General features: G+C 40.3%; 1 protein-coding gene across 2 annotated transcripts in view; it reads left to right on the top strand.

Annotated features, from left to right (window-relative positions):
- The window catches only part of ZNHIT6 (zinc finger HIT-type containing 6), a 104,951-nt gene that overhangs the window by 53,781 nt on the left and 23,423 nt on the right, over positions 1 to 27,747 (top strand). The window contains exon 10 of one of the 2 annotated variants that reach the window (XM_007079169.3): positions 3,679 to 5,240. The exons of the other annotated variant lie outside the window; for it this stretch is intronic. Within the exon in view, the coding sequence (XP_007079231.2) occupies positions 3,679 to 3,719 (41 nt within the window). The 3' untranslated portion in view covers positions 3,720 to 5,240. Of the gene's footprint in view, positions 1 to 3,678; positions 5,241 to 27,747 lie in introns of those variants that run through there. 2 annotated transcript variants of the gene reach the window in all.

The following is a 27,747-nucleotide window of genomic DNA, read 5'->3' as shown; positions in this document are numbered from 1 at the left end:
TTAATTCTGTAAAGAACCAAATGAATGAGCTGCTGATTCTCTCGTGTTTGAGAGCACATAAGCTTGTCATAATCAATTTAAGATGAATATGTTTGAATGGCTGTAAAAGGACATTCTTTGCCTTCTTGGAGTTCTGTGTGTTTTTGTCTTTTTTTTGAGCTAATAGTCTAACAGTCTGTCCAATAACAAATAAATTTATTCTCTAGTAAAAACTCTCTCTTTAGGGATTCCTAAAATGAGGGATTGTAAAACATTTTTAGTATCCTACATTATAGAAAGGGATATATTTGAAAGAACATCATGTTAAAATTTGGACTCTGTTTAAATAAGCTAGTGCTGTTGCCTTGACCTTTATCTCCTTTTTTAAGACCCCTGGTTTTATTTTCTTTGATTTTGTTTCTTTGTCATTTTCATGATTCTTTAAAAGTAGATACTGATCTTCTTTGGTGGGTAGTGGAGTTGGGAGGAAGTATGAAAACTGGAAATAGTGTATGTAAAAATTTAGTACATAAAATGACTTACCCATGTTTGCAACTGCTGATTAAAGTAAGCTGTTTGTGTTGCCGAATACACCTCCAGAAAAAGGATGACTAAAATTCAGAAATTACTTTTAAAAAGGGAGAGAGGTTACTCAGCTTAAACCATTAGATACCACTTACAGCTAAGAATTACAGTTACAGGACAAGTTTCATTGTAACAGTCTCCAGAGGACCATTGAATCCTTGGATTGGGTTGAAATCTATTTTTTAAATAAAATTATTTGAAATATATGGTTTAGATTTATTGTTCTGCCAGCATCATAGGCTGTACTAGGCAGTAACCTTTGTTTTAAGGTGTTCTCTTACATGTGTATAATAGGTTTTTTTTCTTGGCAAAAGATGAATAGGAGAGTTTTTATTTTTCGAAGTGGGCAAAACTTTGTCAGCGTCACAATTTGACTTAGATTTTTAGCTAGCAAACATGAAGTTTCTGATAATCACTTACGGGCCTCTAAATCCTTAGGTTAACTCTTGGCTTTATGTCTTTCACAATTTGAATGAAAATATCCAATTTTATTTTCTCAAATTAAATTAGAAGTGTGTTGTAAATGGCCAGTTTTGCTTTTTTTTAAAGCTGTGTAAAATCTTACTTTTTCCTTAATATAATTCACATAGCTCTCTAAATGCTGGTTTCAGGGAAAGATGTTTGGTAATGTGGGTTACTAGCCAGGGCAAACATGTCTGTGTAAATAAACATAGCACACACAGCCCCTCTTTCACCTTGTTTAGGAATGCACACTGAGGAAGCCTTCCTGTAATGAAGCAAAAAGAAAAGGCTACTTTTGTAGTATATTTGGAACCTGATTAAGTAAAATTTGCTATTTTTGGGGGGGGGGGGTATGTGATATTTGACTTATTTACAGGAAAAAAAGTGGTGCTTTCAGGATAGAGGATCATTTAGAGCTGCTGTAGCAAAAAACTTAGTCTGACAGGATTTGAAGGACCATACCACTGTTGTCACATCAGAAATACACACACTTTAAAAATAATGCCAGGTCTTTCGTACGTACATTTCTTTGTGTGAGCACTTAACGTATCTGATTCTTTGTACATTCTCAACAGCTTTGGATGTTCGGCAGGGTGGTCCCTTAATGCTGGAGGAGGGTTATATAAGAATAGGGCATTTTCTTTGGAGAGCTTTGAAATTCTTTCTCTCTCCGGAGGAAAAAATGTTGGATTTTGATCTTGAGTTCAGAGCACAAGGTGTCTCTCTTCTAGTTTGGGAAAAATGTGTTTCTGGGCTGGGATTCAGTGGTTTTCACACTTGATCATTGTTATAATGTTTGTTACGGTTGTAGATTGCCATAATTTTTTTTTCAAAAGTCTGCCAGTATTGATGGGCAAGAGGCAAGTTTTGTTTGTTTGCTTTCTGCTTTTTAAGGAATGTAAAAGGTTGACTGTAAAAGGTTGAGCAGTTAAGGTAGCCCAGTAGATTGGAAATGTGGTGTGCTTGTTCACCCATCTTTATCAGTCCAGCGGGAAGTGCTCAGAATGGTGTTACTTACTTCACAGATCCCTATTTGCCAATGTAAGTTAGTAGATTTAAATGACTTAATAAGAACATGCTGCATTTCAGTCTTAGGAAAAAAGAATGGAGTGCTATTAAAAGAAGAAAACAGGCAACTTCAAGAAAGCAAAGAGAGTTTTCCCCGAATTGCAATGCCAAATACTACAAAGCTCCATTAATTTAAAAATATCAGCAAAACATATTTCTCTGTTGTTCTAAGATAACTCAAAATTAGAAGATGTCTCTGCCTTTAGGAAGGAATCCAAACCAAGATTGATGACTTGAATTAGTGAAAATACATAGCACAGCAGCTACTCATGCATCAGTCCCTTGTTGGGCCAATAAATCCTTTCATCCATTCTCCTCCCCTCATTCCTCCTAACCCCACCCACCCACCCCCACTTTTTCTTCTTCTCTTTCACTGTGTGTATGATACAGTGGGGTAAGGAGATGAGAATGGATCTCAGGCCCACGAACAGACATGTAAACTTTACAGGGCAAGAGTTGCTATAATAAAATTTGTATAAATTGCAAAGAAAGCCAGAGAAGAAACAACTGACTTGTATTATCATGGAGACACTTGAAAGGACTCTGCTGGAGTTTGTAAATTTCCACAAGCATCAGGACCACATCTTGGATGGAACCTGTCTCAATGCTTTATTTATAAAAAGGATTCAGGAGACATCATCTTGGTTGCTGGGACAATCTGAAATCTAGGTAACATCAGCAAACCCCAAGGAACTCGGCAATTGAATATGAGGCAAGATCTAGGTTTATGATTCCAGCGTCACCTCCTATTAAGCTGGGGGCCCTTGAGCATTCACTTTACCTCTGAGCTTTATTTCCCTTATCTTTTTAATAGAAATAAATGGCTGTAAGCCTGAAGCAAAATAATCAGTATTTTAACCTTAACTTTCATAGTGTTTTAATATAGGATTTCCATTTAGCTTCACTGTGCAGTGAAATAGAGCTGTTATTCTGGTTCCCATTTTGAAGATTGCAAAACAAAAAGAGTGACCTGCATTCATACTGATTCAGCAGACAGGCTATGCTGGGAGGTAAACATAAGGGGGAAAGATCTAGTTTCTGTCCATAAGGAACCTCAGTTTAGTAAGTGAATCATAGTCTTGCTGTAGTAAGGACAGCTCCTTTAAAGGAACTCCATTTCTGCTGTATGCTATCTTTCCTGTGAAAGGAAGGAGAAGGCGATTAGCTAGTCTTCTCTCAGCCTGCATTCACTCAGCATATACTGACCTTCAATTTTAAGTTAAAAAAAAATTATGGAAAAATTTCTTCCAACCACACTTGGCCAGCCTATGTGATAATAGTGATCTTTTCAGTGGTACCAATATGGGATCATAACCACACTGTGAAGTGACCATTCCCAAGTCTTCCACAGAGTCAGGAAGCATGTTGCCTCACAAAATATAATTGCCACTCTCAGACATCGATCGACTCTTTATTGTGGCCAGAACTGTATATCCCGGCTGCCTGGAACATGACATGGTTTGTCTGTCCCCATGAGCAGTGCTGTTGGTATGCATCAGAAGGAAGGAGAGAAGAAGGAAAAACAGTACAAGCTAAACAGAATCAGTATAAACACTTGACTATATGTTTACTTATTTTTTTCAGTGAAAAGTGAATCTACCAAGAACATTGGCAATGAAAATTGAGCACTTCTTCTGGAGGAAGAAGGCGAAAATTCCCAGACAATTGCAGAGGACTGTGCATTGACTAGCTGTTGGATGACTGGGATATTATCAGCGGGTGGTTGAAATTTTTTGTTTCTCTGAAAGTAATTAAACAATCCAAACTAAACTAAAAATCTAAACATTTTTTTTTTTGAGAAAGATGTAGCCTCTTAGATTGACTTGTAAGGGCCCTTATTCCTAAGAACTCTTTTCTGCACCTGATCAGCATAGTGCTTATTTTAGTTAGGCCCAGGGTTTTAATATGCTTAATTCTGTAGGCTGAAAACTTTTTTGTTTGTTAATTTGATGCAAGACCGTACCCAAGGATCACCTGTGTCTGCCGCAAAATTGGCATCCTTGTTAACGGAACCTCACTAAACATAAAGACCGTGTGACACACCCTGTATCCACAGGAGAACTGATCCGTCAGTTGCCCATTTTTGTCTTTGGGATTCTTTGTAACTTAGTCTCTTGACATGACTGAGTGGATCTTTTACTTGGTTAGCATCCAGTGGAGTGTCACATGTACAGGATGAAAAAATACGTTAACTACTATTTCTTCTATTCAGTTCAGAAAATCAGTGGCTCCTCATCGTTTGAACCATCGGTGCTTACGAATTTGGGTGTCCTTGTTTGTACAGTGAGCTGTGTCTTATTATGAATTCTGTGCCTTTCATCCTGTTCCCATTTCACTCTCCTCATTACCACACAGGGGTGTTATGATGAGCAGTTTTATGCTGTTTTGAAACATCTAGCAATAACTAAAGAAAAAAAAAAAAACACTTGGAACTCTTCAAAGTGTTCTTGGAATGTATATGTGCATTTATGTATATATATGGCTTAATTTATACCTTATGGCAGCTCTGTATACATTATGATCTCACATATTGAAATTAAAGTTTCCTAGTTTTATTGGAATTTATACAGTTATGAAATTGCAATATGGCTATAAAAGAGTAAAAGATGATTACATCTGTGTTGCATCTGTGTATTTAATGGTTAAGAAAACAATGATAAAATTGGACATTGGTGAATTCATTTGTAGTTTATAATTGGAAAAAGTTTTAGACCAAAAGGAAGCCAGAGACATTAATTAAAGAAGCTTGTGGAAAAAATAGAATAATGAGAGGATGAGCATAGGAGAACACAAATACGTGTAACTTGAGATCAAAACTGGAGAAGAGAATCCAAATACAGTGATGCCACAAGACCTTTAGCCATAAAAGTAATAGTGGAAATATGATTATTCCTAGAAAATAAGGCCTTGAAATTTGAGAAATAGGTATACTTCCTCAATCAACTTCAGGAATCTTCCTGTGCAGTGAAAGGTTTGTGTAGAATTATGTTTTTCACAGTATTTCTGGGGAGACAACTAAATGGGATTTCACAGGACTCCTATTTAATCTGTAAGTGAAATTTGTTTTCTCAAAAGAGGCAAGAAATAGGACGAACTGGGGGGCTCAGTCAGTTAAACATCTGACTCTTGGTTTTGGCTCAGGTCATGATCTCACAGTTCGTGGGATCGAGCCTCACGTGGGGCTCTGCGCTGATAGCATGGAGCCTGCTTGGGATTCTCTTACTCCTCTCTCTCTGTCCCTTCTCTTACACACACACACACACACACACACATACTCTCTCTCTCTCTCTCTCTCTCTCTCTCTCTCTCTCTCTGTCTCTCTCAAAATAAATAAACATTTAAAATACTAAAAAAGAAGAAGAAGAAGAAACAGGATGAATTCAATCAAATGCATCACAGAATTGTTCCTGGGAAAAGTAGGATAAAGTACACAACAGGAATGTGTGATCTGAATATCAGGATGGAGAGCAATTTCCTGACAGTGAAATCTGTGATGACATAGTCTCATTTCCAAGAAAAGTATTGAGTTCCATCTCTTCTAGAATTTAAATTGAAAACTGGACAACCGAAGGATTTATCCCCTGTCCAGGGTACTTTTCCCCCCTGCCCAGGAAGAAATTGAAAGGGGGGAAAAAATCTACATGATGTAAGTCATGCTTGCCATTTCTATAGTCTAGAATTCTGTTAGATTTTTCAATTATAGACTGTTCCTTAGGAAAGAATTTAGTGTAGTTCCCGTAAATATAAGTATCCATTCATTTGATTAATATACATATTTATTCCCACAGGATTTACAACAAACATGTGTTAGTGAATAACCGCGGCAGCTGCTTAGAGGGGGTGAAGTTGGAATAATTCACTGACAGCCCTAGAAGTTCATAGTATTAAGACTTAATTTCTTTTTTTAGAGGGCCTCTCCGTTTGGATTCTTGACAAATTCAGATGAATAAACAAACTCCCTGGCCCATGTTAAGTTCAACATCCTGCATTTTGTTCACAAATCACATTTTAAAAGTAGAAAAGCTTCACCTGGCCTTCTTTATTTTTTAAACAATGATTTCAAAGGCAAGGTAGGCCTTTCATAATTGCTAATTATTGTATATGGGATTAATAGCCATAAATTACAGTAAACAAAGCTTGCACCTGTTCATATTATAAATAGGAATTAAAGAAAGTTACTATGATAGATATTTAAGATTCCAAAGTGTAGTTGAGCCAATTTGTTTCCCTGTAGCAAGTAGTGCTATTCAGGTTTCACGGTGTATAATAAGATGTTAAAGGCGTAACTAATGCCAACAATTTCCTTTATACATTTGGTTTAATTTGGTTGATGTATACAGTGTGTTCTACCTGATTTCATATTAGTCATTAAATTTTAAGTAAAGATACCCAGTCTGCTTTTATTTAATCATACACTACTGTATTAAAATTTATTTTCAAGTGGATCTTGTACACTTTGATTTTTTTAACCAGTCGTCTTTCAGTGGCAAGTAACAGAAACGCAAGCTAGTGTAAGCATGAACGACAACTTACTGGCTCATATACACAGAAGTCCCGGCATGACTTGGTCTAAACACCCTAAGAAGCCATCCTTCCATCTCCCATACATACTTAGCTCTGATTTGTTTTTTCCTGGGTTGGTTTTCTCTTTCAGGCAGACTTTCTCTTTGGGGAGGGAGGAGAGAATGGTAGATAGCACCCATGGGCAGTTTTGGCTTACATCATCATAACCAAAGCATGGCAGTGAGTTATGTAAAATTTGGGAAAGAACCTTGATTTTGCCCACATTGGGTTACATTCCGTCCCTTAGCTGATGAGGAGAGGAGTTACCCCAAAGGAAGGGGAAACTATCAGAAAAAGGAGAAAGGGAGCAGGAGAGGAAAGACAGTTCCTGAGAATCCGAAACTAACAGAGGTCCATTGTACCCTATTTGAGTTAAATAGCAAGAGGTTTCTGATTTGAAATAACATGAGTAAAATTCAAAACTAACCTGCAAACCCTCATTGGCTTTAACTAGAGGTTTTAATTCCTGCTTGATGCCATTGCTGCTTTCAGTTGCCATGTTAGGCGTTGAAAAAATACTTTCCGTTTGTGTTTGACGTTATGTTGCTGCTGGTTTGATCACATGCACATAGCACCGGTCCGTTGCCATCACGGATTTGGCAACTTCCAGTGTTGTCAACATTTGAGAAATTTTGATATTGAAATTAGAGTTGAACGGGAGGAAAATACTTCAAAAAATGAATACTACTTAAAAAAAAAATAGGCCCTTAGGGCACCTGGGTGGCTCAGTTAGTTAAGCATCCGACTTGGCTCAAGTCATGAACTCATGGTTCACGGGTTCAAGCCTTGTGTTGGACTCTGTGCTGACAGTTCGGAGCCTGGAGTCTGTTTTGGTTTCTGTGTCTCCCTCTCTGCCACTCCCCCACTCGTGTTCTGTCTCTCAAAAATGAATAAACATTAAAAAAAATTTAAAAATAGGCCCTAAAATAAACTTTTGGGGATCTTACTTCACTACAAAGTATTTTCTTTCAACTTTGGTCAGTGAAAGCTATCTAAAGTATGTGTGCATATGTTCTTTAAATGAACTATAATGTAAACATTTCCCATATTGGAGTGTGGTGGACTGCACTCATTTTGAACTTCATAACCAAATGTATCCTTTGGTCTTTGCACACAAATCTCTTGCCAGTTTTCTTGCTGAATCAAGTACCAGAATCCTTACCCTTTATGACTTGGCCCCAACCTCCTGATTTTATAGCCTTCTCTGTCTCTGTCTCTCTTCCTTCCTTCCTTCCTTCTTTCCATCCTTTCTCCCCTTTCTTTTTCGCCCTTTGCCTCGGTCACACAAAACAACATAGAAAATATCTGTATGGACATCCCAGGTTTCCCCCCGCCCCGATGTGCCTGCCTTTTTGCTCATTGTCTCTACAAGAATGTATTCTACCTATTCTTTGAGATCTAGCTTAAGCAGTCATAGCTGTGATCCCCGCATGTGGAAGTCCTTGTTATGATCACACTGTATGTGTCTCTTTATTGGCTGATGCTAATGCCATACTGGTTATTAAATGTTTGGGGTGGGGTTTTTTTTGTTTTGTTTTGGGGGGGGTTGGTTTTGTTTGTTTGTTTTGTTTTGTTTTTTGAGAGAAAGAGCATGAATGGGTGAGGAGCAGACAGAGAAAATCTGAAGGTGGCTCCACACTGTCAGCACAGAGCCTGACACAGGGCTTGAACTCACGAACCATGAGATCATGACCTGAGCCACCCAATGCCCCAGTTATTAAATGTTTTTAATATCCTATTAATAATAAGAGTAATAGCCAACATGTATCAATAGCTTGCAAAATACCAAGCATTATTCCAAGCACTTAAAGTGCTTGGATCAGCATTTAAGATTTCTCCCAACAGTCCAGTGAAGTAGATGTGACAGTAAAGCCTTGCACTAAGTGGGGGCACAAAAAATTCTGTAACATGACATGGGTTTGCATTATTGCAGGCTGAAAGAAATGACAGGTGAGCTAGTATACCTAGCTGTCCAGGAATTCCTACTGTCTAACTTTTTTTTTTTTTAATGTTTATTTATTTTTGAGAGAGACAGAGACAGAATGCGAGTGGGTTAGGGGCAGAGAGAGAGGGAGACACAGAATTGGAAGCAGGCTCCAGGCTCTGAGCTGTCAGCACAGAGCCCGATGCGGGGCTCGAACTCATGAACTGTGAGATGATGACCTGAGCCGAAGTCAGACACTCAACCGACTGAGCCACCCAGGCGCCCACTACTGTCTAACTTTGGAGTCCCAAGTCCATTCTGTAGTTTGGCACCATGTGGTGGCAGATGTCCACTCAGGCTAAAATGTCAATGAGACAGTTCTGAGTCAGTCCTGTATCTGACTTGTCCTAGGATAACAGAATGAGTCCAAAAATCTAGGTAGTCAGTGCCTGTTTCATCAACCTTATGTGAGATTAACCTGCCCTCTGCTTCCCCATTTCTGAAACAGCCTGAATTTCTTCCCCAGCTTCACCTTCCCTCTCCTATTCTTCACCAAGAGTTAAGAATTTGAGCCCACATGGCCACTTTTGAACAGGGGCTAGGTGGAGAATGGAAGTGGTCATGTTGATAGCATTGCTGATGGGATTTACTGTAAATCCATTTTACAGATGGAAAACCTAAGACTCAGAGGTTAAAGCTTATTCTTAGGTCAAATTGTTAAATGAGAAATGATAGAGCTTGGATATTTTCCTTCACTTGATTCCTCTCTGCACCTGGGATTATCTTTCTATTTAATTATTGCTGAAATTCTTCTAGTCTTAAAGGCCAAGTCTGTGGTTGATTATTGCATGAGAATATAAGCACAGTTTCTGTCATGAAGTAAGCCCTCAATAAAGACTGGGCATTGAGGGGCACCTGGGTGCTCAGTCAGTTAAGCTTGGGACTCTTCATTTCAGCTCAGGTCATGATCTCATAGTTTGTGAGTTTGAGCCCCAATTGGGCTCTGTGCAGGCAGTGTGGAGGCTGCTTGGGATTCTCCCTCTCCCTGTCCCTGTCCCTGTCCCTGTCCCTCTCCCTCTCCCTCTCCCTCTCCCTCTCCCTCTCTCCCTGTCCTGCTTGTGCTTTCTCTCTCTCTCTCTCTCTAAGTAAACATTTAAAAAATACGTATTAAAAAAAAAAGATTGGGCATTGAGATGAGGTAGGAGGAATAGGAAAGCACTCTAGGTCGAAAATTTTATAAAAATTTTTAATTTTTATAGATTGATCTCTTTCAATCTACAGCAAAAACCCTGACTGATAGGATAATAAATATTAAGAGCTAAAAACCTAGAATTTAGCATGAGCAAGGCACTATTGTAAACATAACTGCTAACATTGAATCCTCACAGTCCTGAAATAGGTACTGCTGTATTTCTTTGAATCTAAAATGCATTAATGGTAAGATGTACATTTTATGTAACTTGAAGAAAGGAAAAAAAAAATGCTGCCAATTAAATTAATGACCTAATGCTTTTTAAAGAACTCAATTTAGAATGTTTATACTTACATAAAGAGCTCTTTTAGGCATTTGATTTCAACAAATCTAAGACTCCATCAATTTGTAAGACACACTATTTTGTATACCACCAAGAACGAAAAACACAGCTTAATTAATTGTGTGACACATCCTGACTTGAGATGGTGAAATATGAAACAATAGTGTAGAATTGATGTAATGTGGTATTGAGATAAATTTTTATATCCTTCTATGCTCCTATAAAAAGATAAACATAATTGAAATTAACTGGGTAAGGCATCCTAAAGCTTCACGACAATCAGGACAATGATTTATGAACCAAAATATTGAAAGGCTGCAGTTGTCTATTTGTGCCACCAGAAACAGCCACCAAGTCCACATTTGCACAGACAGTGACAACTGCATCGTGACTGTGGCCTGGCCAAAAGCTATTTTAAGACTAAAGAGTTCAGAGATGTTAAAGTGTGGGCTCTAGAGTCAATTAGGTACGTTACCATCATCCCCCTTTCGTATGATACGAGCAAGAAACAGATCCAAACACATTAGTCACATGAAGAGGAAATAGGTAAACAAGGATTCAAACTAGGGCCAGGTGGGCTTCAGAGGTCACATTCTTAACTTTTAGGCCACATAGCCTCCATGGGCTCCATCTGGGTGATCAGACTACTTTTAACATTTTTTGGAAAAGACAGTTTCTTTACAATTTGTGAAACTGCTTTTCTTGGAGGTTTTTCTCCTCAATGATGGACAGCAGGCTAAGTTTCTCCCCGTGTGTTTAATTCCTCTTGGGTATTTCATCCATGTTACTCACATATTTTGCTGGTTTGGGCATAAAAACCTCAATCGTTTCAGTTTGTTTGAAACCAGCTGTTCATGCTAATGCCGGTTTCTTTCAGTGGATTCCAGGGTCTGGGTATCAAGTCTGTTCTACTGTCCATTATGAATTGTGAATTGTACGCTACTCATTTGAGCGCTGCTCAAAGCAGTTGCAGCAGACCTCAGAGAACGTGGCTCCCCAGGACTACCTGGGTAAGGGGCCCACGAGGAAAGGATGTAAGGACGCAAAGGCAACTGTCAATGACTATCACATTGACTTTATGTCAGGTTGCAGGGGGAGCATGTGCTGGGCATGCTGGTGACTCCCAGCTGAGAGCTGTTGAGGCTTGCCTCTGGACAGGATAGACTTGGGGAGTCAGGACAACCACAGAGGAAGTATAATTTCGGGACCTGTTGGGAATTGGCTTCAGAAGTGGAAATGGGATGGTTGGAGGAAATCCGTGAACAGACCAGAGCAGCAAATGAAAGGCCTTGTAAACAGGGAAATGTGCATTTTAATTGTTTTGTTTTGTTTTTTCGTGTTAACTCTTAATTCCATAGAACTAAAGCCACTTTCCATGCTCTCAACCATATAACCAAGGAGAGGGAAGTACATTAAACCATGTGATTTTTAAAAGGGAAATTTCTTACCTCCCGGAGGTAGATAACGCAGGGACTATCAAGTGGTGGTTTTGCTTTTTACTGCAGAAAAATGTCCCTTCTCCCAGGTTTCTGCTAAGCACTCTAAGTTATTTTTACTGTGAGAAGAGACTGTCATACCACCTCTTGGTATCATGATTTCTGTTGGCCCCTCAAACAGTCGATTCTAGGTTAAGCCCATATGGTATGAATCTGTGGTGAAGATGGTCTCCAAAGCCCAGTAACTTCTCATTTTTCCCAGAGCCCTGTGGTCCTGCTCCTGACTGCTGCTCTGTGTTCCTAAAGAAAAACAGTAGAGTCCAATCTCTGTTTTGAAGTTTCGGTGGTTGGTTGACCAGATGCTGTGATGCTGTGCTTCAGGGTCCCCGCCAACACAGAAGAGACAGCAACTTTTTCCATGTTCCTGACAGATTGGAAGGTGTTTTTTCACATTCTCTGCTTCAGATCTCTCCCTGGAAAGGTTGGTCGGTTGTGCAGCCAACATCTTTGGCCTCCGCAGCTACTGCAGCTTAGGAGCCTGTAAATAGTTCCTGCCACATTTGGACCCTCACAAACAAAACTTCTAAGCATTGGAAATGGAAAACTTGGGGTGGTGAGGAAAGCCAAGCGAGAGCGGGCATCCAGTCTTCCAGCTAATTAATTAATGGGACTCTGCAAGAAGGAAGCCACTGTTTGTGGCTGACCTGTGTATGGACAGTCGAAGGGAGAACAGGATCCAGATGTTCTTTTCTCACTTTCCTAAGTGGAAAGAGGAGCAGTTGTGAGGTTTGGTTTGTTTTTTTTTTTTTCCCCTAAGCAATCAGATTCTCTTTTTCCTACCAAACTCAGGTGCCCCTTAGGAGTGAGAGGGCAAGCAAGTTCTTTCTTAGTTCCTTTCACAGATCAAAAAGTACTTGCTTTGAAATTCTATAACTGAGCCCACACAAAAGTACTTCATTATCATCTGTAATCTCCAGTAGTCCCATTTTGTCTTCCTCCAAAGAGCAGTAATGAATCTAGAAAGTTTAGGCCGAGTGATGGTACAAGTATAGATTATATTAAAAGGTATAGCGAAAATCTGTTGTTTGCTCCCCAACGTGCACCGCCCCCCCATTCTTTCTGGTAACCATACCTTGAGTTCTTCTTGGAAACTACCAGCTCCCCTTTGTTCTCAGCCATCTGGTTTGGATGGGATTAAACCCAGCCCTAGCTCCTGGGTGGGTTTTCATCAGCCTGAAGAGATCAGAGTGCGATCGCATGTTTGGTTCCAACTGTGCAGGTGGCCTAAGCTGGTGCAGTCTGAGGGAGCTAGAGAACAGGCCGGGCATGGACTCTCCTGAGCTGTAAAAATGTAAGGCTAAAAGTGGGTTAGCCTGTTCTGCTTCCGTAAGGAGAGCCAGCCTGAAGCCAAGCCATCTATCCCTGTGGAGTGGTCAGATGCATTAGCCAATACATTCCTTTTCTGTTTCCTTATTCAAGTATTTGTAAGTTGGGTTTTCTGTCAACTATATCAGAATTTGAAACTAGGAAATGAAGTGTGGCAAGTTATAGGCCCTTGATTATGGAATTGGCTGAATCAAGACAGGAGAGCCTCTATCCTAGGCTACAGTGTAAGGACTACATTGGTCCATAAAAGAAAAATAATCTTAACTTTCCCTTTAAAGATATTTTATAGCTGTTGCACACAGCACTTCTGTGACATCCCATTTGTAGAACTTGGCCATGTGGCCACACCTAGTTACAAGGAAATGGAAGAAAGTATTTACTCTGAGTGGCGATGTGACTAACTAAAAATTGTGGATCTTTTTACTAAGGAGGACAATTAAATGGGTATTGAAGGACATTGGGTATTGAAGGGTATTGAAGTCTTTTCTGTAGTTGGCCATTGGCAACTCTTTGTGGGACTGTAATAGTTGTCTAATGTCTATCGGGACCCTCAGTCCATATGTCTTCCTGGGCTATAGCATTAAGGGACTTGAACAAAAAGTTCAGGCCGTAGGATGCACTGACTCTAGGTTGAAGCTTTGTAAATCTGACAAGAAAGAGATTTACTTTGAAACAAATGCCTCTGAAAATCAAGAAAGAATGAAATTCTTTGCTATAAGAAATCCTTTCTGCTTGTGATGGGCAGACCAAGTATATGGAGCTCAGTAGTTTGGATTCTTGACTAAATGGAAAAGCCAGATTCCTTCCTACAGTTAAGTTAGTTTGAGCAAAACAAGGAGGAAAAGTGCGATAAAGAAAGATTAGGACCTGGAATAAGTGTGATCTCCCAAGCCTCTTCTAGAATCCTCTTGTTAAAGCCTTCCACCCTATCCAAAGGGATAGCTATGCCTTTTGAAAAGATGCAGCTGGTGTGTTGCCTTCTGACAAAGGAACGTAACTGTTCCTCCCCTCTCCAGATCATTGCTTTGTATTGCCCCCAAACAGAGGCCAGTGTGGAAGCAGAAACCAATAATTACAGTCATCCCACACCTGTGCTGTAAATGAAACGCTATTAATCAACTAGATCTCTACTTTTATTAGAAACAGAACCAAAAGGGTATATCTAGATATAGATAGATATAGATATAGATATAGATATAGATATAGATATAGATATAGATATAGATATAGATATATAGATTTATAGATATATATAGAGAGAAGTAAATTTATTATAAGGAATTGGCTCTTGTGATTATGGAGTCTGGCAATTCCATATCTGCAAGGTGAGACAGCAAGCTAGAAACCCAGGAGAACTGATGTTTCTGTTCAAGTCTGAAGGAATGTTCCAGTTCAAAGGTGGTTAAGGAAGGGAAAATCTTAGAGGATTTTTGTTCCACTCTGGCCTTCATCTGTTTGGCTGAGACCCATCCACATTGGGAGAGCTATCTGCTTTACTCAGTCTTCTAATTTAAATGTTAATCTCATCCAAAAATAACCCTCACAGAAACATCTAGAATAATGTTTGCCCAAATATCTGGGCACTCATGGCCCAGTCAAGTTGACACATAAAATTAACCATCACAACCAAAAACACACAGATGGGAGCCAACTAAACCCATGAAGATTTGTATCAGAGAAATCCCCAATGACAAAATCAATTGCCCAATCCCTAAATCAGTCCTCAGAACCCCATCCCCCACCACACACACACTCCAGTGTTACACCAGCCAGCAGTGGCTGCTAAAGCTGTGTGGTCCTCTAAAGAGGTTCTCTTACAGAAATAATGGACAAGGGAGATCTTCTTGGAGAATGAAATTAAGGCAACCCTGACCTTCACTTCACTGCAAGATATAGGGAGTCTTTGTCCCAAAAGATTTCTGTCCCAAAGATTTCTGTCCCAAAAGATTATAATATGTTATGAGGACTGATGGCCACTGGATGTTTTACATTCTCTGCTTTGCAATTTGGAATTTTTATTGGAGTTCTGTTTTCTCTCTTCTATTATATATAGGGTGTGGTTAGGCTTATTATTTACCCACAGATCACTGAACCATGAAGAGGTACTTAACATGATTTGTACATTGACATAAATATTGGACTTGGATCTAGCTTTAGTAACTGGATGAGATTTTATATTATCTCCCTTCGGGAAGGGAATGTGGCCTGTAGGTGTGGAAGCTGTGGGATGATGTTAGGTGGCCAGAGGTTGGACTGTCCAAAACTGCTTAGTCCTTCTACCCAATACCCCACATTTCCTTCAAGAGCTTCTTTTCCTCACTCTCAGCTGTATGGTTTGGCTGGGATTGATACTCCTCCCCATTCCACCCTCTCAGCCAAAGTAATTGGCTCAGGAATGGGCATGTCAGTCCATCTCAGGATGAGCCCCTGGATTTGTACTAGGAATGCTAGAACTCAATCTCTCTTCCTCACTGGGCTAACTTATGGCATGTGAGCTTTAGAACGGCTGTACCCATGGTCCACAAGGGGAGCCAGCCTGAGAATCAAGCTAGAAGCAGAACTGAAGAATGATCCTACTAACATTTACCTGTCATTTCTGCAGTCCTTCTGGAGTACTTTCCTCTCATTTGCAACTGCCACAGTAACAAAAGTTTCCCAAGTGATAGAATGTGAGGAAGTTCAAATGTGCTTGACATCTTTTTGAAACAGCTTGACATCTTTTCCAAACCACTCTCCCCTGTAGTCACCTCCAATGTGTGATTGAAGTCTGCAGAACCACAGAATCTGGGGATCTGACACCCAAAAGGATTAGAGAGAGATCAATCCAAGGCCTTCCAAGATGCCTTAGGGGGTAAGCAAGGTGACTTTTAGTTGACTCATGAATATTTTTATTTTCATAAATATAATGATAATGTGAATCCTAGTAAAATATAAATAGCATTTTCACATCAAACTTGTGATTTCACAGGTTTTATGTAACGCTTTTACTGAAGGGGAAATTGAAGCTTTGAGAGATTAATGGCTTTTTTAGGGATTGCCCAGATGGTGAATGAAGGGTGAGAGATATTAAGTGTGGAATCTTATAATTGGGAGGGATCCTGGAGATCATGGAGTCGCTTACCCACCCTTGCCCACCTCCGATGTCTGAATTCCCTCCACACCATCTCTCACAAGTGGTCATTCAGCCTCTATTTGAATACCCCCATGGATGGGAAGCTTATCACCATTGGAGGCAGCACATTCCATTTTGGCAGTTCTGAGAGAAAATTCTCCCTTATACTGAGCCACGATCAGCCCCTTGAAATTTCTTTCCATTTGGTTCCAATTCTTTCCCCTGAATCCACTCCTTATGTTCAAATGTTCAAGTCAGTTACTCTGCCCCCACTCCACTTCTCCCTCAACACACACACACACACACACACACACACACACTACACACACACTTCATGGAATGTGGTCTTGAATCACTCAATTATTTTCTCATCATTTTTGTTTTGATTTAACACTCAAATGTCTTTGTTGTTATTAAACCTGTGTGTCTAGAACATGACTTACTATGTATGCAGTGTAGACTACATCAAAGTTATCCCACCTTTGTCCTGGACCTTATGTTTCTATTAAGGCAGCCTGAGATTACCACATCCCATGGTTGGCCATTGAGTGACAGCATCCATCTTTTTTTTTTTTTTTTAACCATCATTCTGTAGTCAACAGGCTGACTAACTGAACCTTACTTAGTTCACGACCTATAATTTATTCTTATACCTTTTCATTCCAGTCTATTGATGTTTTTATCTTGATTCTATCAGCAATTTATTAAAAAAGAGAATACTAGAACATGAGGGCTTCCCTTGACACTTACCAAAAGTAGTTTCAGGATACATAAAAATGTAGCAAATGAATAGAATTATGAACTTATAAAACCTAATATCCAAGAGATTGATGTAGACTGTAAACATTAATGGATTTAACATAAATGAATGAATAACAAAGATTATTTAGATTATTCAACTTTTTAAATATAGTGGCCCAGCCTTGTCTACCTAATGTCCCTGCTGGTCAATATCAGAAGCAGGACATTGAGTTACACTAGTCAAAGGTCTCAACATGGAGTTTTTTCCTTGTTTCCTTTATTTCCCTGCTGCAGAAATAAACCTAGTTTTGGCCCTAGGAGCCAATCTAGTATACTGATTAAAGGAACTGGTTTGGGATTTCAAAAGAACTCATTTCAAACCCTGACTCTGTGTGCTAGTTGTATATCCTCTCAGAAGCTATACAGCCTCTTTGAGCCTCAATTAACAAGGAAACAATATGGTACCCATCTCAGGCTTATCAGAACTATACAAAATAACACATATATAGCATCTGGCACATGATAAACATTCAGTACTGTGGCTATGGTTGTTTCTAAATCTGTTGATACACACAAAATAATTAGAAGAAATTGAAAATAAAAATTATTTTCTCCATGAAGAAAGGAGCTGTCCATCATGACCACGAATGCTTTGGTTTGGTCAGTTTCTGTCCTGAGGTACTTCAATCAGGATACTCTATTAGTTTGGTAAAGAAAATTCCTAGCCTTCTTAGGGCTTCCTGTTTTGGGAGCGTTGAGAGGTTTGGGGAGCAGCTTTGATGAAGGAGCCAGCAGAAACCAGCTGGAGCTGTTTGCTTCACGGCGGGCTAAACATAGCTATCTGGAAGGCACAGGAGTGTCTCCTCCATTAGGAGGCCACTCTGAGTGTCCTCTCTAGAAGTATCAAAGTCCTTCTAGAGTTGCCATTCTAAGGGCCTTTGAGGGACTAAAGGACTTAGGAATGCAGAGACAGGATAGGAACAGTAGATGGGTTGTGTCTTCCCTAATGTGGGGGTTTTTTTTGTTTGTTTTTTTCAACCTGCGATTTGCCATCCTACCTGAATGCAGTTTTGAATGTAAAGAAGTTGCTGGATGCATGTGTCTGGGCAGGCACAAGCTTCTAAGGATTGTGCTTTCAAACACTGATGGGGCTTACCAGAGTTGGGCGAGGGTGGCCTCATCTGATCTGAGGATTACTGTCAGGCAGGAGGGTTTTAAAAATTTAAATCCCAGTTTTTTAACATGCAGGAAAACACCTGGCTTCCTACCCTGTGAAATAGATGGCTTCAGTTGGCTTCCTTGTTTTGTTTTTTTTTTTTAAGAGTTTTTAGATGTAGTGGGTTATTTTCCTTCATCAACAACAAAAGAGCAGTCAGTGCCTGCTTTCCATCTATTGGCCCCACTGTTAAGACTGGCAAAGGCTCCCAGATGTATACCTTCTCATGACCCCCTGATTTACGCCAACTCCCCCACTCGCTGCCATTCCTGTAGCATTCAGTGCTGCCTTCTTGAGACAAGGGTACTAACAGTTTTTTACTTGGAGGTTTTACAGTATTTAATTAGCCATTTATCTCTCGATATTCAAAGCTGGTGTGTGTGTGTGTGTGTGTGTGTGTGTGTGTGTGTTCATGCGCATGCACAGTTTTCCCTTTGCCACATTGTTGTGTTTCTTTCCATTTGCACAAGGTCACATTCAGAGCTCTTCCTCCCCAAAGGGGAGGTTGCACATTCGTCACTTAATCTTCCTCTCATTTCCTTCTGTTAGGATCACATAGCCCTTCCTGAGGTATTACCATTTTTCCATTTCTTCTTTGCTCCCTCCTTTTAATAACTCTGGGAGACAGGGAGGTACCTTGTAAAGTTAATTTCCTCTGAAGCTTTCAAAGCAAAGGCATCTCTCAGCCCAGACACCACCACCCCTCTCCACCCCTCAGCGACGACACACTCCTCTCCTCAAAGCCTTAGTCACCCTGGGTTGTGCCCGCCGCTCAGGACTGTCCGTGCCCCGGCTTCGTCTCTGGGGCACAGTGAATTGCTCTGTGTAGTGGCTCTTTGGTCTGGGCGTGGGGACCCTAGTGGGAAGAATCTCCCCATTTATTCGCTCTGTTCCCTCCCCTTTTTTACCTCTTCACTGTGCCTCTCCTTCCCCTTCACTGCTTTCTGCTTTTCTCTGGTACTTTCAGGACTCAGGGGCTGGCTGCCTGCCTGTCCCAGGGATGGCATTTCCTCTTCAAAGGTCTGTGGCCTCAGCCACCCAGCTCTACCAAGCACACAAGCCTTTGGAATTGCTGTGGCTTTGCTGCCTGCCTACTTGGAAGGCAAGGGCAGTTTTTTAAACACCCCTTTGGTTTCTTGGGGTGAAGCTTTCCTCAATCCTATTTTATTTATGTGAACATGATCTGTGGCTTTTTAATGTTTGCTTTTGAATGTTTGTGTTAATGGACTCAACTGAAAGCGTTTCCTCTTACCGGAGAGAGGGCCGGCACATAGCTGGGGGCCAGGCCGCTCAACTCAGGCGAAACCGTCCCAAGAGGAACAAGTTACCAGCCAAGGAAGTCTGGAGGCTCCAAGAGGAATTCACTGAGGCCTTCATGGGCAACAGCGGTCAGAGCTGGGATCATAGGCTAGGCCAACAAGGTTCAAGCAATTCCTTGGATTAACGAGGGCTAGACTGGAGACCCCTATATTTTTGTAAATGGCGTTTTTTAAATTGTGCATTTATTTACCACAACTGTGTGTGGTTTTCAAGATGATCTTTTGCCCATATTCCCAGCTTTCTGAGTCTCTTCTTGGTTGTATTAAGAACTCCAGGTTGATCCCTGAATCATCTGTCTATAGGTGACCTGTCATCTGAATGTGTAGCAGAATCCCAGCTCCGCCTAATGTGCTCCTGTGTATTTTTCTCTTCTTGTCTTGCTGGTACCTCAGACAGAAACAGAAACACAGACACAAAGGATCTGGTGGAATGCACAGTTTTTCCATATCCAGTGACTGGATAGCCCAGCCCTCACTGGAGTGAGGAAGGGAGGCAGGAGAGGGGTAACTGGGACCACACTGTGTGGAAGGAATTCAATCCTCAAATCTGCCCTGAGGACCAAAGAACAGAGTAGCAGGGCGGGGCCTAGTCAGGGCTGGGCTGTCCTCAAGGGTGGACCCCACCATCCCACCACCACCAACCCATAGCCTGTATAGCCTTGGGTCCGTTGGCCCCGGAAATCTGTAAGCCCTTGAACCAAAGGTGGGCTACTTACCTGGACAATCCGTGTGAGGATATGGCATGATGAGGAACACTTCTCTCTCCAAACAAGCTGGAACTGAGCTGAGCCAAATGGCAGATCTACCAGGAGTGTTGCCTAAGTTATTAATCTCCTCAAATGAAGGAGGTGGCTGTTGTCACACAGTAGAATAAACTGCAACAGAAAAGAATTGATGTGGTCCTCCATAGGACGCAGAAGTGACAACTGAATCAGCATACTCCAGGGTTTCTTTATTTAAACTATGAGTTCAATGTTGGTGACCCTCTCTGTTTAATTTACCCTCTCTCCTTGGGCAGCGTCTTCTAACTCCCTGACTTAATGCCCACCAGTAACTCCATATTCTGAATCTACTGAGCTGCAAACCAGACAGCTAACTTGCCATGGAATCACACATGTCCTCAGTGTGACCCACAGCTAATTTGTCCTTTTCTCCACCTGCCTCCAGCCACCTCCTCCTGGGTTATCCATTGTCATCATCAGTCATCCAGTTGCTCATACCAGAAATACAAGAGTTATCTTTGTCTCTTTCCTTTCTTAGAACCCTTCAATCACCTAATCCTGTTCATTCTACCTCCTAAATATCTCTTTACTTATTCTGTCCATATCTCTTTATCTCTTTGGGCACCAAACTAGTCCAGGCTATTGCTTTTTCTTATCTAGCTGCTTCCTTGGTCCTCTGTCTGTTGTCTTGACTTCTGGTCTTAACACTTGCAGCCCACTCTCTCTACATACCATTTAGAACGGTGTGTCTAAAATGTAATCTGATGTTTCTTGCCTGCCCAAAACCTTTGAGTAACTTTCTGTTGCTTTTCAGATAAAGCCCAGAGTCCACGTTCCAACCTTGCTTACTCTTTCCCTCATCGGTTACCAGGACAGAGACTGTGTCTTTCCATTTCATTACTGTTCCCTCAGCACGTAGAACAATGTCTAACAAAAGGTTGCTCTCTGTAAATAGTGATTGCTGGATGAATAAATGAGTAAACAGAATTTGTATATATTTAAGGATAACCCAGGGAGAAGGGAGAATGATAGATCAATATTAAAACCTCTCAGGATAATTGTTCTTATTCTAAGACTTAAATATTTTAATCCCAGGGCTGGAAAAAGGGAAAGTTCTTGAACAAGCATTGCACAAAGTATGAGGAATAGGATGGTCTCCTTTATTCTGCTCCAAGGGCTCCCCTTTTGGATGTGAGGAGCATACTGTCTGTCAGATTATCTGTAGTGACCGTGGGGACTGGGCAGATTTACAAGGTGAAGGGAAGAAACGGCAATTGTAAAGTTTAGTGTAGGGGATAGTTTTGTTTGGTTTTCAGCTGACTAGCATCCATTTCGCTTCCTTACAGTACTCCAGTTTCTTTTGAAGAAGGATCTCTTTCCTGTTAGATTCAGTCTGTTGGGACTATAATGAAGAGGCTTTCCTCCCTTGAGGCCCAAGTCAAGCCAATAAGATCCTTTCTCCCTAGAATTAGTCTCTTGAGCACAGAGATCAAGAAATTTGAAACATTGGCTGTATGGAGGTGACCTCCCAGCCATACCATGCTACCTACGAAACCACTATGATATTCCTGGGGCCCAGTCGTCCATTAATTAGCTCAGTGGTGGGCTCCCAGTAGTCGTCTAATAAATTTATTTTTCCATAACTTGAACAGAGTTGTTTCTGTTACATGTAACAGTGTGATAATGGTGGTACAAGGGAACATTATCAGAATACAGTTCTGACATTTTTTAATGCTTTTGGCCAAAGCCATTACATGAATCCCAGAATAAACATCTGATCCAATTTGACCTTGGGAGTTTAATTATGACCGACTTTCCTAACATGGAAACGTGGAACATTCATATGTGGATCTTTACAGGGATCAGTAGCTCAAAATATCACTGTTTTGATTGGTTATCTCTATCTAAAAAAAATAAACCAAAAACCACACCTTCAACTTTGTCTTTTATTATAGCCATAGTAAAAGGAAAGACTAAAAATGATGATCAGCCTCACTACTGACCAAACACAAATCAAAATAAGTATCAAGCTCTTGTTAATCAGTTCTGCCAAAATTTAAAAAACTGGCAATATCCATTGTTGATGAGAATGTGAACAAAGGGCACTCTTTCATAGTTGCTGGAAGCACAGATTGGTCTATCTTTCTGGAAGATAATTTGGCATTGCCTATCAAAATTTAACACGTACATATCCTTGACCCAGCAGTTCTCCTCTTAGAAAAAAAAAAAAAAAAAGCAAAAGTATACAAGTATAAGAATGTTTACTATGACATTAATGTGTACTATCAAAATATTAGAAACAACCTAAATGTTCCTTAATTGGCTGAATATATGATGGTGTATTTTTACTAGGATTTCATGATGCATTCAGAAGCCATTATACAAAGAATGTGGTAGGTAGGTATGTAATAGAAGTAGAACCCAAATATTTTAGTGATTGCAAAAAACAAGTTAACAGAATAATGTGAATTTAAAAATGCTTTTAAAAAACATAAAGCTATACATAGACTTTATGAGTGTATGTATATATATATGTAAGTATGTCTGAATGTGCATAGAAAAGATCCAAAAGTGTCCATACTGAACGGTTACTGGCAGTTACGCTTGGTGAACTGGGGGAGAGAAGCAATGGAATAGGAGGGAAAGAAAGGGAAGTTTGATTTTATATTTTACATCTTTGGGGTTACTTGAATGTTCATTGCCTTTGCATTACTTTTATAACTTAAAAAAGTTGGATAACTTTGGCAATTTAAAAGAACAAAAAATGAATAAAAGCTACTAAAATGTAAAAAAATAATAATAATCAGAAACCAAGCAAAGTAACCGTTCCAGAGATTTTGACCCACTTGTCTAGACAAGAGTGTGGTCGATCCTAGTAGGTAGAAGCTGAGGGACCAACCATACCCAGGATACAGCCAAGTTTCTGTAAGAGAACCACCCAGGCAGGCCAGAGGAGCTCCTGGCCTTACCCTGGGCTGGGTGGAAATCAACCCCTACAGGAATTGGAATTGCGCATTTGATTGTTTTTATTGGCTGCCCTTCTTGCCTTGAATACCTCCTTCTTTTGTTCGTGAACGTTTAATTTGTCATCTTGTTTATGGCTGAAGCAAGATTCCTGTCTATCTAATGAACTTAATGATTCTGACGTGAGTGTCTAACAGACAGTAATTAGAACCTCTTTGGCTCACTGAGATGTCATAATACCACCAGGTGCCTGCTTTTCATGCTGCCTTGTTTGGGCAGAAAGTTTATTTATTTGTATTGTACTTTATTCCAAAACACATTGTATGTGAAATACACTATTTTTTTTTAATCAGAAAATGGGGAATGAAAGAAAAATAAGGATATAGAATCAAGACTGAGCCAGGAGTGAGGCTGCCACACAAGCTACATGCTACCTAATGATTTAGGTACTTAATAAGTAAGGGTGGGGTGCAGATTTGGTTCTGAGTTTCCTAGTGGCCAATGCAAAGTGATCCTAATGGCCAGTGCACATGATCCGGTACAGAATTAAAGTAATAGTCTTGGTTTTCCTGAGCAATGAAAAAAGACAAATTTCTCAGTGAGTATAGATATATACATATACATACATAGTGAGGAGGTTGGCTGAGAAAAAAAGTATAGTCTCGTGAACTTCAAAGCTGCATCCTGACTAATGTCCATCAGCTTAAGTCCTCTTCCAAGGCTGCAGTAGTTTCCTTCTTTCAAGTGGAACCTTGAGTCACTTTGACCCCTTGAATTCTTGTCCCTCCTTTCCAGAGGGATGCTTGTCCCTTCCCCCAAAACCGTAAGCCTGGGGAAGAATACTACTTTGTTCAAGTTATTCTTGATTATTTTGGAACTTCCTAAAGCTCCTGTCATGTGGTTCCAAGTTGAACCATAGTCACTTTGGACATGGTTTTGTTTCCACAATGATGTGTGTCAGCAACCACAGAGTGAGCTTCTTGTATTTTTGTATCAATATGATACCCTTTGTTTATTTGTTCCTCAGAGGTTTCACTTTCGCTTATGTAATGGGCTATGGCATTTTTCAGTCATTACCTCATGCTGGGATCTCCTTTTTCTTTGTACCTCCTGATGCGTCATAGTCTTGACTCTACTCCCTTGGATCTCTTAGATACAATGCTCTGAGCTAGTGGGTGGGAGTGGGTGGGAGCCAGATTATATGATGACTTTTCCACCCTTCCCTCTCACAAGAGCTGCCTGGGTTTGTCACCGAGCCTTTTCTGTACTCAGTCTTTTGGCATCTTTCAGAAAGCATACTGGCTTAAAACTGTAGCCCCTACCAAAAGCAGTTGGTTTAGGTGGGCCTGGAACACTCCAAGCTCTACTTCTGGGTTGGGCACTGGGCAGGCACATTCCACTGAACTCTGGAGCTGCAATGACTATTCCCACAGAGTCTGTAGCTGGAAGTGGTCAGTCTCCAGTGCGTACCCCTGTCCAAACCTATGTTATAGGAAGATCTTGAAGGAAACCTATGTCTCAAAATTCAACCAGTCCTTTGCTTGGGGCTCATTTTCCTGAACTCCTCCATATTCTCATACACAGCTGTCTACTTAGAGGTGTAATAGGTATCTCAAGCTTAATATGCCCCAAACAGAACTCCTGCTTCGTGTTCCCACCTCACCCCCACCCAAGTGTTACTCTTCTACTCTTCTCCATCTTGGAAAATGGCACCACTCTTCACCTAGTTGCTCAATCCAAAAATAGGAATCCTGCCTGATTCTTCCTTTTCTTTCCTTCATCTTTAACATCACTTCAAATACAGTGTTTCTACTTCCAAAAAATAGCTAAATCCAACCACTTTTCTCCATACACACAGCCATCATCCTGGTCCAAGTTTCTGTCATCTTTTGCCTGGACAACTGAAATCACTAAGTAGCCTCCTTGCTTCCATTCTTGCCCCCACTACACTCCATTCCCACACCACACAGTAGCCAAGGTGACAGACAACACTGCTCCTACACTTAAAACCTTCCAGTGTCTTCCTGCTGCTCTCAGGAAAAAAAAGGAAAAAATCCCATTCTCCTGCCCTCCTCTCAGATTACATCTCATACCATTCTCCATGTTACTCACTGATCCCGACACACTGGCTTCTTTCTCTTCCTTGAAAATGCCACATTATTCCTCACTCAGAGCCTTTGCACTTGCTATATACTTTGTTTAGGATGTGTTCTTTCACTTGACTTATCATTGAGGCCTCGCTTCTTCGATGAAATCCAATCTCAAAATATTTATTAAATAGATTATATTTACTTCCTTCATCTCACTTCTTATAATCAAAAAGTATTTTAAGTATTAATTTGTTTACTTATTTATTATTTGTCTTCTTCATCCAGAATGCAAGGTCAATAAAGACAAGAATTTTGTCTATTTTGTTCACAACTGTATCTCTGGTGAATTTTTTAAATAAAAACTGACATGTGTCTGTTCAACTTAACAAACATGTATTGGGCATGTACTAGATACCAGACACTTGCCAGATGCCTTAGATTCAATGATTAAACAAGCCTACTTCTTTTCTTTAATTCTGGAAATATTTTAGCTATTTTCTCTAAATACTGCCTTTCTCAGATTCTATTTTTTTTTTATTCCTGACCTCTTTAACATCTCATTTCCCATTTCTTTGCCTTCTCTTTTTTTGCTGTAGCCTGAGTAATGTCTTTAGATTTATCTTCCAGTTCTCTAATTCTCTCTCTATCGGTGTCTATTCTACTTGTACTCATTTACTGTTTCTAATTTTAATAATTACATTTTATTTTCAGAAGTATCTAGTGTTTTTCGCAATTCTGCCTGGCTTTTTTGTTTTTATTTTTTTAATGTTTATTTATTTTGAGAGAGAGAGCACAAGCAGGGGAGGGGCAGAGAGAGGGGGAGAGAGAGAATCCCAAGCAGGCTCTGTGCTGTCAGTGCAGAACGCAACATGAGGCTCAATCCCATGAACCGTGAGAGCATGACCTGAGCCAAAATCAAGAGTCAGACACTTAACCGACTGAGTCATCCAGGCGCCCCTGGTCTGTAAAGAAAATTTTTTTTAATGTTTATTTTCTTTCTGAGGGAGAGAGAGACAGAGCACAAGCAGGGGAGGGGCAGAGAGAGGGAGATACAGAATCCGAAACAGGCTCTAGGCCCTGAGCTGTCAGCACAGAGTCCGATGCGGGGCTTGAACTCACAAACCGTGAGATCATGACCTGAGCCGAAGTCAGACACCCAACTGAGCCACCCAGTCGTCCCACCCCTGGTCTTTTTAGATTGTGTTTATTCTTTTTTTGTTTCCCCTTTCTATTGCTTTAAACAGTTTAATCAATTTATATTTGGTATATGATAACTGTTATATAATGTCTAATTCTGTTCATTGTGATTTCTACTGGCTTTCACTCATGGTAGCCTGCGTCTTAGTGTGGTTTCTCATTTTAATTGTAATGTCATGTTCAGTAGGGCTTTATCTGTTAGACTCCTGTGAAATCTTTGGAACTATCCCTCCACAGAAGATCTGCTTGTGCCAGTTACCCTGGTATGCTACAAACCTGGGGATAATTTAAACTAATTTTATAGCTGAAGTCTCCCAGACCATGGAGATAGTCTAAATTCATATCCTCCACTTGTGTGAAGGAAAGACTGTGTTTTAAAATCTTACAAGTTCAGGGCACCTGGGTGGCTCAGTCATTTGAGCGTCCAACTTCGGCTCAGGTCATGATCTCACTACTTGTGGGTTCAAGCCCTGCGTCGGGCTCTGTGCTGACAGCTCAAAGCCTGGAGCCTGCTTCGGATTCTGTGTCCCACTCTCTCTCTGCCCCTCCCTCGCTCATGCTCTGTCTCTCTCTCTCTCTGTCAAGAATAAATAAAACATTTAAAAAATTTTAAGGATTGTTTTAAAAAAATAAAATAAAATCTTACGAGTCCAGGCCAAGACAGATGAAGTTTCTCATTTTTCATTGTAGATAGGCAGGCTTTTTTTCTCATCTATCCTTTTATTTCATATCTATCCCTTTGTGAGTCTCACTTGTATGCAGAATTCTCTATTCCAACACTCCCTCTTTTGAGAACAGTAACTTTGGTCTCCTGGCTCCCATAAAGCCCCCAAAACCAAGCCTTAAAGTCACTTGGATAGATAGACTTTCCAAAGCAGCAAAGATCCAGTGGCAGTTGACCACTTTGAATCCCAGTCGTGTTGTGTGTGTGTGTGTGTGTGTGTGTGTGTGTGTGTGTGTGGTGTGTTGTGAGGACCTCCCTAATTTGCATGAGAGTTTGTACATCTAAAAGTATATTTGTTATGTTTTATCTACGATATCCAGATGTTCTGTCTTACAGCTAGAAACACAATACTCTGCCTTCTATGAACTGTGATATAGTTCTGGGAGACAGAAACATCCATTCATCCAACCATCAACATTTTTATTGGTTTTTCTGTGCCAGACACTAATAACCAGGTACACATAAAAATATGCTGAGAGGCATGCCCCCAGTGATATGAGGATATAGAGGTAAGAGAGACCAATTCTAATGGGGGTTCTGGAAAGTCTGCAGATAAAAACGTGTTGGAGCTGGATAATAATAATACCTAACTTTTATCACAGGCTTTCTCTGGACCAGGCACTGTAGCAAGTACTTAAATGTATGGTCACATTATCCTTACAAGAAATCATCAAATACGTGCTATTCTTAGCATCTCGATTTTACAACTGAAGCATAAAGATTT

This window comes from Panthera tigris, chromosome C1 (assembly GCF_018350195.1).
Source record: "Panthera tigris isolate Pti1 chromosome C1, P.tigris_Pti1_mat1.1, whole genome shotgun sequence".
Taxonomy (NCBI): domain Eukaryota; kingdom Metazoa; phylum Chordata; class Mammalia; order Carnivora; family Felidae; genus Panthera; species Panthera tigris.
The sequence above is the reverse complement of the archived record's forward strand: the minus strand, read 5'-3'. Positions and strand labels throughout refer to the sequence as shown.